The sequence below is a fragment of the Zingiber officinale genome, chromosome 7B (genome assembly GCF_018446385.1).
Source record: "Zingiber officinale cultivar Zhangliang chromosome 7B, Zo_v1.1, whole genome shotgun sequence".
NCBI classification, from domain to species: Eukaryota; Viridiplantae; Streptophyta; class Magnoliopsida; order Zingiberales; family Zingiberaceae; genus Zingiber; species Zingiber officinale.
Window position 1 is genome coordinate 44,641,731 of NC_055999.1, and position 20,124 is coordinate 44,661,854.

The 20,124-nt window shown below is 35.8% G+C and overlaps 1 protein-coding gene across 1 annotated transcript; it reads right to left on the bottom strand.

Moving 5' to 3' along the window:
- Positions 1-14,523: 14,523 nt before the first annotated feature.
- On the bottom strand, positions 14,524-15,219 carry LOC122003726 (dirigent protein 2-like). Its single transcript, XM_042558776.1, has one exon. The coding sequence runs from the start codon at positions 15,210-15,212 to the stop codon at positions 14,682-14,684; it is 531 nt and encodes a 176-aa protein (XP_042414710.1). The 5' UTR covers positions 15,213-15,219; the 3' UTR covers positions 14,524-14,681.
- Between the last annotated feature and the right edge of the window lie 4,905 nt (positions 15,220-20,124).

A 20,124-nucleotide genomic window follows, 5' to 3' on the forward strand; every position in this document is an offset into this window, starting at 1 on the left:
AATAAGGAATCGCAGACAGAACTTAACATCATTGATTCCAAATTTAACTTATCTGTTCTTAATGATTTAGATTTGAATCGCAAGCGGAACTTAACACTATTGATTCAAATCTACCTAAGTTATTAATTTCATAAATATTAATTTCCAAAATTGGCTTCCAGGACTACATGGCGAGGCACATGGCCTTCTTGGATATGGGAGCAACCACCACCGCCTAGGCAAATCCTTTTAAAGAAAGCTAATATTTATTTCCTTAAATAACTCTAGGTTAACCAAAAAGAATAATCGAATCATAAATTCGAAAAACAAGAAAACACAAAATCAAAAAAAAAAATTGATTAAACTAGATCTAATTGCCTCTTGTATTTAGAATTCTTACAAAGAGAAAAACTAGCATGATGCGGAAAACAATTGCTAATTATACCTTCTTTTGTAAGCTAATAACCTCGAGATCTTCTGCCGTATTCCTCACCTCGCCTTGGACGTCGTGTGGGTGACGATCCTCCAAGATGAACACCACCCAAAAGAGTCCTTCCTCTTCCTCTAGAATTCGGCCACCACCACCAAGGAGAAGAGAGCAAAGGGAAAGGGCGGCCACCAAGAGATCACCCAAGCAAAAGAATAAGAGTTGTGTCTCATGAAGCCCCCTCACCCCTTCTTTTATATTACTTTCCCAAGGCAAATAAGGAAATTTTTTTTACAAAAAATAAAATCATCCAAGAGTTTTTCCTTTTCCCTTTTTATTTTTTCCTTTTCTTTCCTCTTGATTGAATTAATCACCAAATTTAATTTTGTGATGATTTTAAATAATTTAATATGGCCGGCCACTTGCTTGGGCACCAAGCAAGGTGGTCGGCCACCTCATCAAGGGGAAAAAGGAATTTTATTTTTATAAAATTTTACAAGAAAAGCTCTTATAAAATTTTACAAGCTCTCTTTCCTAAAGTAAGACTTAAAAAAGTAAAGTTTCTAAAAATTAAAACCATGTTTTAAAATTTAAAAACTCTCTTATAAAATTTCCTTTTTTAACATGAGGATAGAAAATTTTAATTTTAAAACTTATCTCCCTTTTTTTCTTAAACTATAAGGATGGTTAAAAAAGAAAAGTTTTAAAACTTTTAAAACTCTCTATTAAAACAAGTGGCCAAATTCAAATAAGGAAAGTTTTAAAAATTAAAATCTCTCTTTTAAAAATTATAGTTTTTTACAAAGAGAAGATTTTAAAAATTCAAAACAACCCTCCTATTTGAATTAATGTGGCCGGCCCCTTCATGCTTGGTCACCAAGCAAAGGGCCGACCCCTATAGGATAGGATGTGGTCGACCCTTGCTTGGTCACCAAGCATTAGACCGGCCCACTTCTTGGACACCAAGAAGAGCCTTACATTTGGATGGACTTGAGACTATAATGAGGCTACGACAGGGACCTAGAGGAGAAATTGGTTTTGGCCTTCCGATGAGCTTGAGTATCCCGTGTTCGCCCCGAACACACAACTCAAGTTCATCGATAATAACTCATTCCACTAGAGAGTTATTACCGCACTAGCGCACCAATCCCAAATTACATTATAGGCTCCTTCTTATCATGAGTGTGTTAGTCTCCCTGTGTTTAAGATTACGAATGCCCACTAATTAAGTAAGTTACTAACAACTCACTTAATTAATATCTAGCTCCAAGAGTAGTACCACTCAACTTTATTGTCATGTCGGACTAGGTCCACCTGCAGGGTTTAACATGGAAATTCTTATGAGCTCCTCTTGGGGACATTCTCAACCTAGATAACTAGGACACAGATTCCTTCTATAATCAACAATACACACTATAAGTAATATCATTTCCCAACTTATCGGGCATATTGATTTATCGAGCTAAACCTCACCCTTTGATAAGTCAAAGAAATAAATATTAAATATATGTGCTTGTTATTATATTAGGATCAAGAGCACACACTTCCATAATAACTAAGGTCTAGTTCTTTTACTAAGTCAGTACAAAAAGAACTTACCTAAATGATCCTACTCAATACACTTAAAGTGTATCAGTGTAATTTATTAGTCAAGATAAACTAATACTTAATTACACTACGACTATTCTGATGGTTTGTTCCTTTCCATTTTAGTCGTGAGCAACTTGTTTATAATTTATAGAGAACCAACAACATGATCTTCTGAGTATGACACCACACTCCATGTTGTCTACTATATAAATTAATTGAACAATTATATTTAACAAATAAATGCAGATATTGATCAATGTGATTCTTTTATTTCAACAAATAAATGTTTACAAAAGCTAGGCTTTTAGTATACACTCTAACAGTGGCAAGGTGATTGCCCTACACTCAATCTCTAGCACATCTAAGTAGTATTGATTATGTTAAGTTTGACCTCTAAAACTGTATAGTCTTGTAATATTTTTCCATCTTATTTCATTCAGAATATTTTCTTTGTAGTGCTTTACTATTTTCAAGGATTCTAACATGTTCTAATGATTTGAATGCAGGCCTTCTCGTTGGATTTTAACTTAAGAGCACATATGAAAACACATTTAGTGGAGAACGATCATGTTTGTCCCAACCTAGAATGTGGAAAGCGATATATAAATGAAGGAAAGCTAAGAACCCACATGAAAATGCATAATGACAAGGTAGGCATTTCTATTTTAGTCTAAATTTGATGTCAATCTGATGGGCCTAGGCGTCCGATCCCGGCGCTATGCGTTGCTGGCAGAAGATGGGGTTGTCAAAGTGCTCAACTTGGTGGATGGAGGTGCCTTTACCTTCAGCGTCACCGAGGACTTGCTGAAAGTCCTCTAACAAGCCTTCAACGTCATCCCTGTTTCAGGTCTGTGCTTTTTTTTCCTTGTTTGTTTCAGTTATCTATTTTTATGATCCCCAAACTATTGAATTTGGATAAACGAATCATGGTTATGCTTTTTGAAGAATGAAATATTTAGTATTTCCTAACTTTCTGGAGAACCAACTCAGGCAGTTTAATTGACTGATGATGATTGTTGTGTGTAGACCAATTGTTCGCCCAAATGCTTAAGAGAACGAAATTCAATATCTGTCATTCATAATCTAGGTGTCTGCTAAAATCTATCATGACCTCTCTACTGATTTTCAAATTAGTCACAATATCTCCAATCTGTAGAGTAAGGTAATGAACACGACATTGTTGATTCTTCTTGTATATGATACTAAATGAAAAGCATGCAAAGCTAGATTCCCACAAAGAAATAATTTATACAATTGTAATAACTCATTTTTTATATGGTGGTATACTTTAAACAATTGTCGACCTATTTTGAAATTTTAAAAGGCACAACAAAATCTCCAAATAGAAAATTTTTAATACTATCTGCATTATCTATCTGGAATCTTCAACAGACGATAAAAATGTGAGTGATTTCTATTTCCTATCTCTGTTTCAGGTCTTGCTAGTTCTGTTGAGTACATTCCAAATGCAAGAGTTCCTCTGCTTAAATACATTAGCAGGCAGCATAATATTTCTTTTGATGTCTCTGTTAATAATCATCTTGGTGTAATGAAGTCCAACGTTCTTAAATGGCTATCTGAAATAGATGACCGTTTCCGTGACATGGTTTTAGTGGTCAGCATTTGTTGTAAGCATTTTTTAAAAGTGTTATTAGATTCCTTTGTGATGTTATTCCATTCCTTTTCTCAGCTAAAGGAGTGGGCTAAAGCACAAGATATTAATGATCCAAAGTCTGGGAGTTTAAGTTCCTATGCCCTTTGTTTGTTGGTTATCTTCCATTTTCAGGTAAAGTTGTGAGTTTGTGATTCTTTTCTGCTAATTTCTTGATGCAATATCAACTATCAAATTCTTTTCTAGAATCCTTGGTGTTGTTTTACTTTTTCTTTAGCAGACCTGCGAACCACCAATTTTCCCACCACTGCGAGCAATAATTAATGAAGAAAGAATTTCTGATCGAGGTATATATCTTCTAGGGCCTTGAAACATCTTTATTTCTTACGTCTTTTTTGCATGCCTGCATTTCTATAATTATGATATAGGCCTTTCCTTAGTGTATGTGTATTTTCTACTGTTTGTTGCTGCAGGATGGAGTAACTTCTCTAGGAGTCCTTTTGAGGATGTGTGTTCCACAAATATACAAAGGTTCAGATCTAGCAGAATCATAAACCAAAGCTCTCTTGCTCAACTTTTTCTGTCCTTTTTCGACAAGGTGCGATCTTTTAGATTCATGGCTAGTTACCTAATTGTACAACATTTAGCGTTTTAGACTGAGCAAGTCTCGATTTTCATGAATAGGTTGGGTGGAGCTAATTAGAGTTTTCTAATTAGATTAAGATTAGGTTTTGTTAGGTCTCTAAATCATTTTATGCATTTTTTAACTTACTTTTGGACAACTAGTTAGTTCTTTTGATGGAATTATACATCTATGATGCTTAATTTGGGATTGTAGCATACTTTTTGACCAAAGAAGTCTAGATCAATGATAGATTGTTCTTCAATCTACTGCTCTTTTTTGCATCTTTATCCTGCTATAATGTTATTCTTTAAGATTATGTTGCATTGATTTTTGTTACTCTTTCTGGATTCATTTTTATTTAAGGCATTCTTTCCTTTAATGGTCCCTTTTAGAATTTAATGTATGACTTACTCCTTAGCATTATATGGAGTGTGTGGGAACGTTTGCATTAGATTGTACCTTTTAGAATTAATGCTGCTTGATCACTGGGAAAAATAATGTTTTCATGGTTTATAATAGAAGCTTTGTATGCAGTGACATAGAATGAAAATTCTACTTAATAAGAAATTTAAGAGTCACCATATTGTTTCAAGAGGTTACCATTTATGTTACATAGATAACGCTTTTTGCACTTCTGTTAGATGACTATATCAAATGATTTTTATGGTTATGTAACATTTATGTAGTGCAATTAGAATCACACGTACAGTTTAGTTTCTAATTTGTAATATATATCTTTATTCGAATAGGTGTCCTCAAGAGTATTGGGAAGAATGTCGACAAGCTAAAAAAATGGAGAGACTTTAACAAATTAAGGAGCACTAGGAGCTGCAATCCCTCCTCTTCACCGACATCTAAGTAGAAAATCTTGTTTTATATTGTTCTACCTTTGTTTTAATAGTGTTATCATTTTGTTGGTTGCTTATGAAATTTTGTTGGATGCTTATGAAATTTCTTCAGAATGTTATAGATATTATTTTGAATGTTAGAAAATTATATATTAAATTTTATTTTGAAATTTAGTATTTTGAATGATTTATAATATTGGAAAATTGTGTATTAATTTTTTTTATTTTTTTTATCTAAAAAAGACAACGGTTTTTCACCGTTATCGTAGATAGTTTAAAATTGTTGTTGAAGACCCTGTTATTAAAGGTAGACGCTCAAAGACAACGGTGAAAAACTGTTGTCTTTGAAGGAAAAGAAAACAGTTTTTCACTGTTGTAAAAATGTTGTCTTTACCTTCAAAGACAACGGTTAAAAATTGTTGTCTTTGGGCACCCCTTTTAACAACACGACATTTAACAATAGTTCTAAATGGGCTACGACAACGATGAAAAACCGTTGTTGTTAGGATTTTTTCTTGTAGTGCGAGGACATGAGGCAGACAAAATCAATTGGTCAATCGATTACGAGAAAATCTGTGAGAGCACAGAGGCGCACTGAATCGATCAATCGATTGATTAAAACCTCCCCAATCGATTGGGATATGACCGTTGTGCAGGTTGCGAGCTTTGGATGACTGGGATTGTGTAGATCTGACGTGGCAATCGCACCCAATCGATTGGGAGCCCTAGGTCATGATAAGATAAAGATGTTGTCGAGGTTCAAATGTGAAAATTCTCTCCCGTTCTCTTCACTGAGCTCACGACTACTCATCACCGCTTCTTGAAGCATCTTGGAGATAAGTGTTGTTACACTTCCAAGGTCAAGGGGCATCTACAAGCTACACGAGATCAAGCAAGAAGAAGGATTTCCTTTGTATTCATGCATTTATTTCTTGCGTTGAGTTGTATGCTTGTGTGAGTGTTGTAAGAGGTTTCTCCACCTCCGGTTGTTCCGAGGAGGAGTTTCTTTCTGAGTGGAGAGTGTGTACAGTGTAGATCCTTGGATTAGTCATTTCTTCTTGAGGTGGATACCAAATAAATTCTGACGTTAGCGTTTGCTTGAGTGTTTTCCGCTGTAACAATCATCGATCAAGCGAACGGAGCTAATCACCCCCCTCTAGCTCCTAAAGTAACCATAACAAGTGGTATCAGAGCGAGGTCACTCTTCACCGGACTCATCATCGGAAAGGGCAACAAGATAGAGGTTGAAGAATTTGAAGCCCTATATTTCAACAAGTTAAAGATTTCATCAAGAGGAGCTCAACTTTAAGATAAATTTTCGAGATGGACTCGGATATGACACAATGACACCTCCACCATACATCTCTTCAAGTTTCAATTTTTGAAAATCAAGGATAGAAAATTTCTTAATGGTATAAATAGAGAAATGACTTGCTCTAATGAATGGCTTTCAAGCTCCAACAAATGACAAGGGCAAGATCATCAAAAGGAGAAAAATGAAGTCAAGAGTAAATCCAAAGATATGAGGCTAATAATAAAGTAACCAAGCTATTGGTCAATTTATTGCTTAGTACCATCTTAAGCAAGATAGGAGAATTTGAGGATGCTAAGGAGCTTTGGAGCAAATTGGAAAGAATCCATGAAGATCCCTCCACTATACAAAATCAAGAAGAATCCAAAGAGGGCAACTCATTGGATCAAGAAGAAGAGGAATTCGAAATTGAGAGATGCTTAATGTCGAAAGAAGAAGAAGAAGGTTCATCCTCTAGAGAGCACGAAGACAAAGGAAAAAGAGTATACTCCTTATTTCATGTGCATGAGGATGAAGATGAAGAGGCCTCCACCTCAAGGATTGAGGGGGAGCGTGGAACATCAATGTCGAATTAAGAAGAAGTCTCTTCATCTGGATCAAATGGACAAAGTGTCACCCCTACAAGTAAAGGTATAGAAATTTCAATTGTAAATAATAAAGATCATATCATTTTTTTTTTAAGTGTAGGAAAAAATGACACTACAAGAGTAAGTGTCTCAAATTGACCAAGAATAAGGGCCAAGTAGCACCAAAGGGAAAGGAGAAACCTAAGGAGGTTGGCCCCATAGTACACAAGGGCAAGGAGCACATTGTGTGCTTCTCTTACAATCAAAATGGACATTATCGGAGCCAATGTCCAAAAGGGAAGGAACCGATCAAATTTAAAGGAGGAAGCATAAGTCAAGGGGAGCTCTTAAGAGCAAACCCAAGGTATCTTTTATTGATGCAATTCCTTTAAGTAATGATAAAAGTATGCTAGAAATAATTTATATCATTTCAGCGTAATTTATCATGAAAATAGAAAGTATGATAGAATTAAGAAAAAATTTGTAGCATATCATGCTAAGACTACATCACCTAAAGTTAATAAGGTAGATAACAACTTAGGTAATAACTCTAAGGATTTTAGATACATGACTAAAAAAAAGAAAACTCAAGGCTTTAATGAAAAATCAAAATTTAAGGAATTAATGAGTGAAAATCAAGTCTTGAGATCATGACTTGATAAATTAGAAAGGACTCTTAGAAAAACCACAAATGAAGAATAATGGTCCAAGAATAAAAATCTAGGTTTAGGAAAGCAAGAGCCATCCTATGGCCATAGAGGTTTGGAATACAAACCTAAAGTCAAGCAGGATGTGACTTCATACCATAGGGCTCCATATAGTTATGGAACCAACCCTAGGTTTAGTGGTCAAGTCAAGGCTACAAGGGAGGCTATTCCTAAAGTTAACCTTGAAGGGACCAATGCGACTAAGGCTTTTAAGAAGTCTAAGAAAGTCACTAAAAATGTCACAAGGGAAGTTATCCCTAGAGTTTGTTGGATCGAAAAGAATTTAGATATCTCTACAATGCTATGATATTGCCCACTTTGGGCCTAAGCCCTCATGCTTTTGTTCTTGGGTTCTCCCCAAAAGGTCTCATTCCAATGGAGATATCTTTTATTTTATGAACCCATGATCTTTCCCATGTGTTTTAAATGTGGGACTATGTTTGCAACCTTTCAACCTTTTAACCTCAACAATCCCCCCTCAAACAAAGGACCACAAGCTTCCCACGTCTGATCCTCGACCCACCTGTTCTTCCTGCCCCTCGGTCCAGCCGACCTCCTAGGACTTCCTTTCCTAGCCGCAACTAGGACTTCCTGCCTGGTGTCTGGTCCTGTTGATCCGAACATAGGATCTCCTGTTTTCTTTGTTCGAGGTCAATATTGTACTCATATGGCTCAATCAGACCATAGCTCTTGTGCATAGTCGGCGGTTAAACCTTCTGGCAGTCCGGGTTCTGATACAAATTGTTGGATCGAAAAGAATTTAGATATCTCCACAATGGTATGATATTGTCCACTTTGGGCCTAAGCCCTCATGGTTTTGTTCTTGGGCTCTCCCCAAAAGGCCTCATTCCGATGGAGATATCTTTTCTCTTATGAACCCATGATCTTTCCCATGTGTTTTCAATGTGAGACTATGTTTGCAACCTTTCAACCCTAATAGAGTTGACCTAGAGGAGTCTAGTATGGCTAAGGCTTCTAAGAAGCCTAGGAAGGTCATTAAGAAGGTATCAAGAGAAGTTATCCCTAATGAATACCTAGAACACCCAAGGAACATCAATCAATTTTAGGTCCTTAAGAGTGTGTTCTCTACACTCTAGATGAGTCTAGAGAGTGTCAACTCCAATTAAAAGGATAGTTAACCCAACCTTGAAGAAGTTGACACTTGGAGGGCATTTTCAAGGTAGTTGTACTCCTTGAAAATGAGAAGGATTAAATGTTTACTCATTGAAAGAGTAAAATATACTAAAATTTGAGGACTTGAATTTAATTTTTTAAAAAAGTTAGCACAAATAAGAAAAGGCAAAAGAAATGCCAAGTTAGGACTTTAGCATTGTGTTAGGGAGATGTGGGTAATCTAGGATTATCTTTTAATTAAGCAAGTAACTAGGGACACTTAGATAGATATTTATGCTAAATTGTCATAATTGTTTGCCCATCATATGTCATGCCATCATATGTTATATTTATTTTTATTATGAAAAATAAAAATATAAAAATACCATGTCATGTCATACATACATCATATAGCTATAGTAAATTTTCTTTTGAAAATTATTCATTTTGATATATGTCATAATCATTTTCATGCATTAATTTTAAGTTTCTTATAATTAAGGACAATGATATTAATTAACAAGTGACAATCAAATTATAAAAATGCCTTGATAAAAATGTGTGATATCTTAGTTTAGGGCAAAATCAAAGTTTACATCTCACAAGGACTATAAGTTGACTTATATGTATTTTAGTGCACATTAGATATAAGTGAGATGTTAGGATGGTGAATAAAACTCAAGATATTGATTTAGTGCATCTTTTAAGTTTTAGTGTCATCTAAACACATAGGTATATGTTATCCAATTATTGGAAAAACTAATGTACAAGTCATGTGTACTTAGCCCAAGGAACATGGTTAGAAATTAGATTTGAAAATCATTTCAAAATACTTTTGGAAAACCTTGGTGAAGACTATCTTTTGATAGACATCATCATTGCATAGTTAGACACAAACTAGGAAGAAACTTTGAAGTTTTTCAATAGTTTCAAGTTTTGTGTTAATTTTTGAAAATATGGTGTATTTTCTTAGAAAACTATTTTTTCATGATATTATATGACATAAATAATATCTACATGAATTTTTGTGATTTTTAAAATTTTATAGAATTATTTGTACATTTTTGAATTTTGACTGAAATTTAATTTTAGGAAATCAGAAACCCAATCGATCAACTAATCGATTGGGGAAGTTCAATCGATCAGCTGATCAATTGAACTGGGTTTTTCGCGAACAGAAGCTCATGGAATCGATTAGCTGATCGATTGAACTTGACCGACGATCGGTTGATTGATTCAATAGCTTTTTGAGACAAGCTTTACTGAATCGATCAGTTGATCGATTGAAATGCTTCAATCGATTGAGTTCCAACCTCAATTGATTGAAAAAAAGCTGATTTTTGGCTGAAATGGTCTGATTTCAATCCATTAAGCCACGGTTAGTCATGTTAACCATCCCTAACCCTAAGAAATTCTTTTGTGAACAATTAAAGGTAGTTTTCTTGATGAAAACATGAAAGGAATGGTCCAAGAAGACTAACTTGAAGTTTAGGATGAGGTTTGCATTCAATATTAATTCTTGAAATTCAAAACTTAAAATTTTAGGTTTTCTAAAGTCTTAGAAACTTCAAGTCATTGTTGGTGTAATGATAAAATTTTAGAGCATGTTTTGAGGAGGAGCTACTCCTTAAAGACATAAATTTATTTTTCAAAAAGACATGGAAGGTTGTAAACCTTTATTATCGTGAATGCTCAAGGTTGTGCATTGGAAAACAATGGGAGATTGGATATCTTTATTATGGTGTATGGATGCTCTAGGAAGAGCATGAGAGACAATGAAAGGTATGAGACATTCATTATGATGTTGTGAACAACATGTGAAGTTGTGGACAACATGTGGATAACTCTTCACGGGAAGAGTTTTTGATGTGTGCCAAAGAGGGAGAATGTAAGGTTTAAGGTAGGTCTTCATTACCCAAAGGGGGAGTTTGCCCTCTAGGAAAGGGAGAGAATGAAAGAAACCCTCATTTTTGCTTTGGCATGAAGAAGAAGTTGAGGCTATGAGATTAGCCTAACTTAAATATATTGTCAAACATCAAAAAGGGAGAGAATATTGGTGCAATATTCCGTGGGTCAAGGTTAACTAGGTTGACTAAGCTTGAGTTGTCTCAAGCTTGAGTCGTGATGTTTGAGTTTCGATGTTTGACAATATGAGAGAAAGAAGTCAAGTAGGTTAAGGTTGACTGGATACTTGACTGAGAAGTTCTAACTGGAAGTTAGGCAAGGGTAAGACCAAAGGGAAGGTTGGCAGAGAAGGAAAAGTCCCGATGAGTGAAGTCGGGTAGAAGGAAAATCCTGATGAGTGAAGCCAAGTGAGAAGCCCTAGTGAGTGAAGCTAGGCAATTGAAAAACCCTTGTGAGTGAAGCTAGGCAGTGAGAAAGTCCTGATGAGTGAAGCTAGACAGTGGAAATCTAGATGGGTGTGACCGGACATCTTGTGTTCGGTAAGTCCAAGTGGGTCAAGGTTAACCGGACACTTGGTACGAGGAGAAAAGTCCAAGTGGGTTAAATGGTTGACCGGACGCTAGGTGATGAAACCCCAGCAGGTCAAGATTGACCAGATGCTAGACATGAGGAGTTCCATCAGGTCACAGTTGACCGGATGTTGGATTTGGGAACCCTAGAGTTGAGTTAGACAAGTTAGGGTTGATCAATCGATCAGGTGATCAATTAAACCAGAGCCCAATAATTGATCGATTGGGAGAATGCTGTGAGTAAAGACAACCCAATCAATCAGCCGATTGATTGGGAGTCAGTTTCGCGAGCATTGAAAGGTTGTCAATCGATCAACCGATTGATTGAGGATGGATTTTTCACGAGGACACGAGGTAGACGGAATCAATTGGCCAATTGATTCTGGGAAAATATGCGAGAGTACAGAGGCACACTGAATTGATCGATCGATCGATCGAAGCCTCCCCAATCGATTGGCCAATCGATTAGGATATGATCATTGAGCAAGTTAAGATCTTTGGATGGCTGGGATTGCGTGGATCTGACGTGGCAATCGATTGGGAGCAAGGCCAATCAATTGGGAGCCCTAGATCGCGACAGGATAAAGCCGTTGGCGAGGTTCAAACATGAAAATGCTCTCTCGTTCTCTTCACCGAGCTCACGATTACTCATCGCCGCTTCTTGAAGCATCTTGGAGATAAGTGTTGTTGCACTTCCAAGGTCAAGGGTCATCTACAAGCTACACGAAATCAAGCAAGAAGAAGGTTTTCCTTTGTATTCATGTATTTATTTCTTGCGTTGAGTTGTATGCTTGTGCGAGTGTTGTAAGAGGTTTCTCCACCTCCGATTGTTCTGAGAAGGAGTTTCTTTCTTAGTGGAGAGTGTGTACGGTGTGGATTATTGGATTAGTCACCTCTTCTTGAGGTGGATACCAAGTAAATTTCGATGTTAGCATTTGCTTGAGTGTTTTCTGCTACAACAATCATCGATCAAGTGAACGGAGCTAATCACCCCCTCTAGCTCCTAAAGTGACCCTAACAGTGGAGACCGCGCCTGCCTTCGCGAATCCATTAGAAAAATCAAGCTTTGACGAAAGAAAGCAGGTGCAATTAGAGATGCTTAGCAGAGAGCGGTGCTAGTCGTCTCCTCTTTGCCCTCTTCGGCGAATGGGGCGATGAGGAGATCCTCTCCACATTAGCCTTATTTCTCCCCTTGCATCAAGAAACGTGTTGGTATATCGGATCAAACGAGTCACTCGATTTCATGATCAAGAAATGTATCGGCAGCTCTATGGGTGCTAGATGGCACTCTGGGTTATGGCCGTGGCAGGGAGGTGGCGTACGGCCAAGCCCTAGCGGTGCCGATGCTGGTGAAGAACATGCTACGGGTGTCAGAGATGATGACGTAGTTCGCTGTGCCCACATTGTGGAAGCTTTGCAAGAGCGAGAGGCAAGGCGAGCGAGTCGCGAAGGCCATTAAAGACGAGGCCTTCCATAAGCTTCTCATTCTGCTCCACGTTGGTTGCTCTGCGTCGACAAAGGAGAAGGTGAGCGAGTTGCACAAGTTGCTGAACACACATAAGAGGAGCTCGGAGTGCACAGGGAGGATGGATTTTGGGGAATTGAAGAAGTCCTAATCATTAACTATAGGATATTTTTATTATTTTATAATAATATAAATTATATTCTTTATATAAGATAATAGACACTAAATAAAATGAATATAATAACTTTTGTAATCAAAATTATATACATAGTATATAACTCTTTGACTAAATGTAATAATGTAATATTAATTATATTACAAATTTTATTATATTATAATCTGGATTGCATTACTTCCGATCAAAGTTAGCCTATGGTATCAAACCATAGGTGTGTATATATATATATATATATATATATATATATATATATATATATATATGTAGCTCGTGAAAGAATATCACTAAGTATAATATGAATTAAAATAATTAAATATTAATTAAAATAGTGTCAAGAGATTTAATTATTTTAGTCCAAAATAATTTATATGATATTAGATTCAATGTCAATTAGCAAAGAAGTTTAGGAATTAAAGAATGCTCAATTGAAGACTATGATTTAGATAGAATTTGACAAACAAAAGGTAACAAAAAAAAAATATTCCAATTTAGAAGCTGACGGCTAAGGGTGTAATTAGAGCGGTCAAACGGGTCAATCCATGGCGGGGCAGGTCGGTCCGTGGCGGGCTGACCATTTGGCGGGGCGGGGCGAGGCGACCCGTCAATTTGGCGGGTTGGGAAATTTCCAACCCAATCCAATCTAAGGCGGGTTGCGGGTTTGGCGGACCAACCCGCGGGCCTATCATTTTTTTTAAAAAAATTAAAAAATATTTTATATTTTCAACGTTTTACTTCGGAAATATTTCATCAACCAAATGTATCCATAAATATGTATTTTACATATAAATGAACACAAACGAGTAGTTATGTGGGATAAAAAGTATTATTTTTATTTCAAAATTATAAAAGGAAAGCTAATAAATTGGCAAAAAAAACTTAGCTTACATGTGTTTCTCAACCCGTGGGCCAACCCAAGCCCATCGCGGGTCGACCCGCGCGGGTCGCGGGCCTAGGCGGGTCGGCCCATGGCGGGCTTGGGTTGATAAAATTCCAACCCAACCCGATTAAATTGTTTGGCGGGGCGGGCCAACCCGATGGGTTCAACCCAAATTGACGGCTCTAGGTGTAATTGAGCTGAGCTGAACTTTTGAATATTTGAATTTTGCTCGTTTTTAATCGAGTCAAACTAGAGTTTTATTTAATAAATATATTCATTACTTATGAGCTTTTATCGAGATTAAATAAGCTTAATAAATATAAATTATAAATTTAAATATTCATTAAAAATTAAATTATATATTTAGAGAAAATTATAATATTTTTATTAAAATTTATAATTTTAATTTAATAAATAAATTTAATATATTTATCTATATTTTTCATAAGCATAAATTTAATATATTTATTTATATTTTCCATAAATAGAATGTAAAATTTATAAATTCAATATCAAAATTATAATTATTTTTCATTTAAAAATTAATTCATGAACTTACTAACGAACATATTCATGAGCTAACGAGCCAAGTATTATGAAGTTTGATCATGATTTATTTACTTAATGAGTCTTATTAAATGAGTTGGTATTGGCGCTCGTGGCCCACAGCCCGAGTAGATCACCGGGCTGGCTCCGTTAGTGCTTCAAATAGCTCATGATCAACGACTTAATTCATTTAAATCCTTACTGACGGTATAACTTAAGAATACAGGAAGAGCTCACAATAACATAAGAATAGGAGCTAGCGATGTGACACACTAAGATGTTTTAAGAAACAGCAATGTTCTCCATATGAATTCCAAGATATTCGATAACTTTAATTATTACTCTCGATGTCTAATTGATGATTATAGTTGATACTCATGGTGTGTGACATAAACATCGAACTCGAAACTCACTGTTGTGCCCGTGACATTGACTACTTGGCTCAGGACGTAGCCCCTCGCTAGGCGAAATAGTCCAGTGCCGCCGGTGATGCTTCGATCTGACATACCCCCCATCAGGACCCTCCCTAAGACCATCAACGAACTCCCGTTGTACTCCCCGGCGGTGAAGACCAAGTTTATAGTTGAAGTTGAACTATGACCAGTCAAATCTGTGTTAGCAGTAGACCCTTGTGCCCGACCGATGACCGGAGAGCTTGGGTCGAGCCCTGCGATGATAATGTCGTCAAACACCCCAAGGTTGCCGAAGTCCTCCATGGGGGATTCCAGGTGCAGGATCACCGAAAACGTGACAGTCGGATTGGGGGATCCAAAGAAGCGTGATAGGACATAAAAGTGCAGGTGGGTGGAGCGGTGCTGGGGGAAGGCGACGACAGCTAAAGAGAGGATGATGAAGAGGAGAAAGGATGGAGATGAGACGGCCATTTTCATCATGCAAATAAGCTAGGCATGAAGGAACAAATAAACCAATAAGCTAATTAATAGATTATATATATATCGATATTAGTTAGTAAAATCAAATGTGGTTTAGAAAGTGAAACGATATATTTCTAATGAGTACAATAATAAATTAATGAAATTAGTTAGAACGCGAAAAGTTTTATGAATATTTAAATTTTATTTTGAAAGTGAAGAAGAAAGGACAGCGTTCCGGAACCGCCATCTTGGTTTGCAATAGCACTTGAACGCCGTGCATCTCCAATTTATAACTTAAGCTTTTCCTTCCCGTTGACTATTGAAATATCTAGAAAGTATTTTATTTATTTATTTTTTTGACAGATTTTTCAGATAATTTTTTCATTGTCCATGATGATCAATTAATTCTTTGAGTGTTTTGTTGTTGGATGATGATGTTGATCGCGTACAGCTCCTAGCCCGCGCCGAATGTACCTTTCTATGCGTCCGAATTCAGTAGAACTTTCTATCATCCGAATGGCTTATTACTTCGGAACCTATACATCAATAGCCATCAGTAGGTGGCATGACCGGCGTGAACCCTCCAATGATTAATTCAGCACTAAATTGAGAATGAATGAAAATGGATGAAGTAGATGAATAGTCAAAAGTTACCCGTTGTATCTTCTTTTTTACCATTCTTATTTTTATACTCATAGAGGTAAGCTCCCAAGTCATAACGGGTTATTATATCTTGGATCTGTCAGGCTAGAAATGGGAGTAGAATCAGATGATACAATAGTCCCTTTTTTGAGTCGGACTGATGTGCAAATTCGAACGAAATTTGATTTAGGAAACGTGGGTCACCTGGGTTACTAAACAATATAAAAGTGATATAAGAGGTTTGTCGCCAAGGGTTATGGGATGCTGATCAAGGAGAGAAACTTGTGTTAGTTCTCGTAAATCTCTAAGCTACATGGATTCTAAAAACCGAATAAGAATTCAAATAGGAAATACAACTTGAGTATGAATCTTGTTTCAACAAAAACATGACATAACAACATGAAAGCATAAACCAAAAGTGACAAGGAACATTATTGAAGAGTCATTGCCCTCGTCGTATAGTGTCGTCCAAAAGATCCCTGATGAAGAAGAAGAAACAGAAACAAACAAAGAGAGGTCTTTCAAGGAACTTAGGGTGATGACGTTGAATTCTCTTCATTAATGGGGAACAAAGAGATGCGTCTCAAAAGATGATCTTCTAAACCCTTAGGGATCTCTCCCTTATATGTGCAATCTAATATGTTATCGGCCCATAGATGATAACGGATCGGGCTAAAGGATTCTACACATTAAACTCACATGCAATAACCCGAAATCTAATAACCTAAACAAGTTCAGTTCGTATTCATATGTACAACTTATAAATAAGCTCATTTAATAGGGATAATAATATCCAACAATCTTCCGCTTGCGATACATGTGAGCTATATATGAAATACAAGTATAACCTTAGTTAATAACAAACTTTATAGGTACAAAATACATCTATAAACAATCTAGTCCATTAACTTTACATGATTACAGATGTCATAGTTGTTAGTATTAGCCCTTAGAGCCAATTATGAGATGATTGACAAGGGAACTTTCGTATCATATTTTATTAATAAAAGGTAATGGTTATTATATTTACTTTAGATCTGTGCTAAATGAATAAGTATAATAATATCCTAAGATAGTAAGTTATAATCTACAATATATTAATTGGTTGAATTGATAGTGGGAGACTATAGATACATATAGAACACTACTCTTAACTATTCCTAGTCAAGCATTAATATACAAGAGCAATATTAATGCATTGAGACTAACATATAGGTTAATTGATGACTTAATCTCACGAGTCATGGATATAAAATATCAAGTTGATATATGAGCATATATTAGAGAATATATACTGAATTGAATCACCATGAGAATATTTCATGGATCATTATATTAGTGTCATAAACATTCTCATAGTGACTATTTGTATGAATAATCCTTAGATCTGAAGTTACTAGGGTTCCCTATATAAGAAGTTGTGTAGTTTGGTATCGAAAAATATCACCTGTAATAAGATGGATTATAAAGTCGATTATTGATATGCAATAAGTTATGTAGAGGGATGTGAGTGATGTAGATAGGATCTATTCCTTTCATATGATAGAAATGGTATCGGTGGGCCCCTTGGTTAAATAGGACTACTAAAATGCATGGTCATACTCAAATAAGTCAATATGAAATATTGAGCTCATTTGGTTAAGTGAGTCCACTTGGAGATTAAGAAATACAAAGATTGATAAGAGGATGACATGGTCTATGCCTCATTGATCAATCTAGATATCAAGGATAAAAGGACCAAGTTATATAAGATAATAACACAGAAAGATTAGGTCGGATCTCGACATTCTCGTCACTTGGGTATCATTGATGTATTGCTAAATGTCACTCATTGTTTATGTATCAAAATGTTTTTTAGAGACATTGCCAACGTTACGAGTGTTGGTTGCTACTCGGAAAACCTAATGGTTTCACTGTACAAAAATTTTGTACAAAGGTCTGAACCTTTCCTAGCTACCATGTGTTCTTTTAAATTAAACTTGGATCGCCTGCGGAACTTAACACGTTTGATCCAACGTTTAATTTACTTGTTCTTTTAGGTTTAGCCTTGGATCTCCTGCGGAACTTAACACGTTCGATTCAAATCACCTAGGTTATTAATTCCATTAAATATTAATTTCCAGAATTGGCTACCAGGACTGCATGGCGAGGCACATGGCCTTCTTGGATATGGGAACAACCACCACCGCCTAGGCAAATTCTTTTAAGGAAATCTAATATTTAATTTCCTTAAATAACTTTAGGTCAACCAAAAAGAACAATCAAATCACAAGGAAAAAAAAATAAAAGAACACAACATCGAAAACAAATTCGAAATACTAGAATCGCATGCCTCTTGTATTTGGTATTTTTACAAAAAAAAACAAAACTAGTATGATGCGAAAACAATTACTAGTTTTACCTTTCTTTGAAGACAATGACCTCTTGATCTTCTACCGTATTCTTCTTCTAATCTCGGACATTGTGTGGGCAATGATCTTCTGAGACGAGAACCACCTAGCACCTTCTTCTTCTTCCTTCAGGTTTCGGCCAAGCAAAAACTTCCAAAGGATGAAGAACTTTTTCCACCAACCAAGCTCCAAGAGATGCAAGCTTTCTCTCCTTCTTCTTCAAGCTAGAATCCGGCCACCAATTAAAACTCCAAGAGCATGAAGAGGTTCGGCCACAAGATGGAGAAGAAAGAAAGAGGAGGGGCCGACCACACCCAAGGAGAAAAAGAGAGGAGAAAATAATAGAGTCGTTCACCATGAAGGCACCTCTACCCCCTCTTTTATAATCCTTGGTATTGGCAAATAAGGAAATTTAAATAAAAACTTCCTTAATTCTTTTTCCATGAAAAGGAAAAATTTTAATTAATTAAAATCAAAATTCTTTTCTCAATTTCAATGGCCGACCACATTAATATCTCCAAACAAATAAAATTTTAAACACAAATTAAAACTTCCTTATTTGCTTCCGGAAATTTATAAAAATTTATCCAATATTTTGTATCCCTTCATGATTGGTTAATAAAAAGGAAATTTTATAAATTAAAAACTTTCTTTTAAACATGTGGATAATTTCTGAAAAGGAAAGTTATCTCTAAAAATTAAAATTTCCTTTCAATCTACAAATAAGGAAAGATATTAAATCTTTTCTTAATCTTTTGTAGAAACTAATAAAAGAGAATTTTTAATTTTTAAACTTTCTTTTAAATCATGAACATGATTAAAAGGAAAGTTTTACCAAAATTAAAATCAACCTTTTAATTTACAAATAAGGAAAGAGATTTAGCTCTTCTCTTAATCTTTTGTAGAATCTTATAAAAGGAAAGATTTAAATTTTTAAACTCTCTTTTAAATCATGTTATCCACATAAAAAAAATTTTAAAATTAAATTCCTTTTTATTTTAATAGGGCCGACCACCTAAGCTTGAGTTCAAGCTAGGGTCGACCACATGAATTCACCCATGAACCAAACCATGGCCGGCCCTAGCTTGGTCTCCAAGCTAGCTTAGCCGACCCCTATAGGATGGGTAAGAAGGTGGGTATAGGTGGGTATAGTACTCTATAATTAAGAGGCTACGATAGGGACCGAGAGGAGGAATTGGTTTTGGTCTCCCGATAAAATTAAGCATCCCGTGTTTGCCCTGAACACACAACTTAATTTTATCAATAATAATTCATTCCACTAGAGAACTATTATTGAACTACGGCACCGATCCCAAATTACATTTTTGGGCTCCTTCTTATTATGAGTGTGTTAGTCTCCCTGTGTTTAAGATGTCGAATGTCCACTAATTAAGTGAGTTACTGACAACTCATTTAATTAATATCTTAGTCCAAGAGTAGTACCACTCAACCTTATCGTCATGTCGGACTAAGTCCACCTGCAGGGTTTAACATGACAATCCTTATGAACTCCTCTTGGGGACATTCTCAACCTAGATTACTAGGACACAGTTTCCTTCTATAATCAACAACACACACTATAAGTGATATCATTTCCCAACTTATCGGGCTTATTGATTTATCGAACTAAATCTCACCCATTGATAAATTAAAGAAATAAATATCAAATATATGTGCTTGTTATTATATTAGGATTAAGAGCACACTTCCATAATAACCGAGGTCTTTGTTTTATAAAGTCAATATAAAAGAAGCGACCTCTAATGGTCCTACTCAATACACTCTAAGTGTACTAGTGTAATTATATAGTTAAGATAAACTAATACCTAATTACACTACGACCTTCCAATGGTTTGTTCATTTCCATCTTGGTCATGAGCTACTGTTTATAATTTATA

What these genes read in the sequence shown, in the direction of transcription:
- LOC122003726 (XM_042558776.1), bottom strand. Translation starts at nt 15,212, where the DNA reads ATGATGAAAATGGCCGTCTCATCTCCATCCTTTCTCCTCTTCATCATC.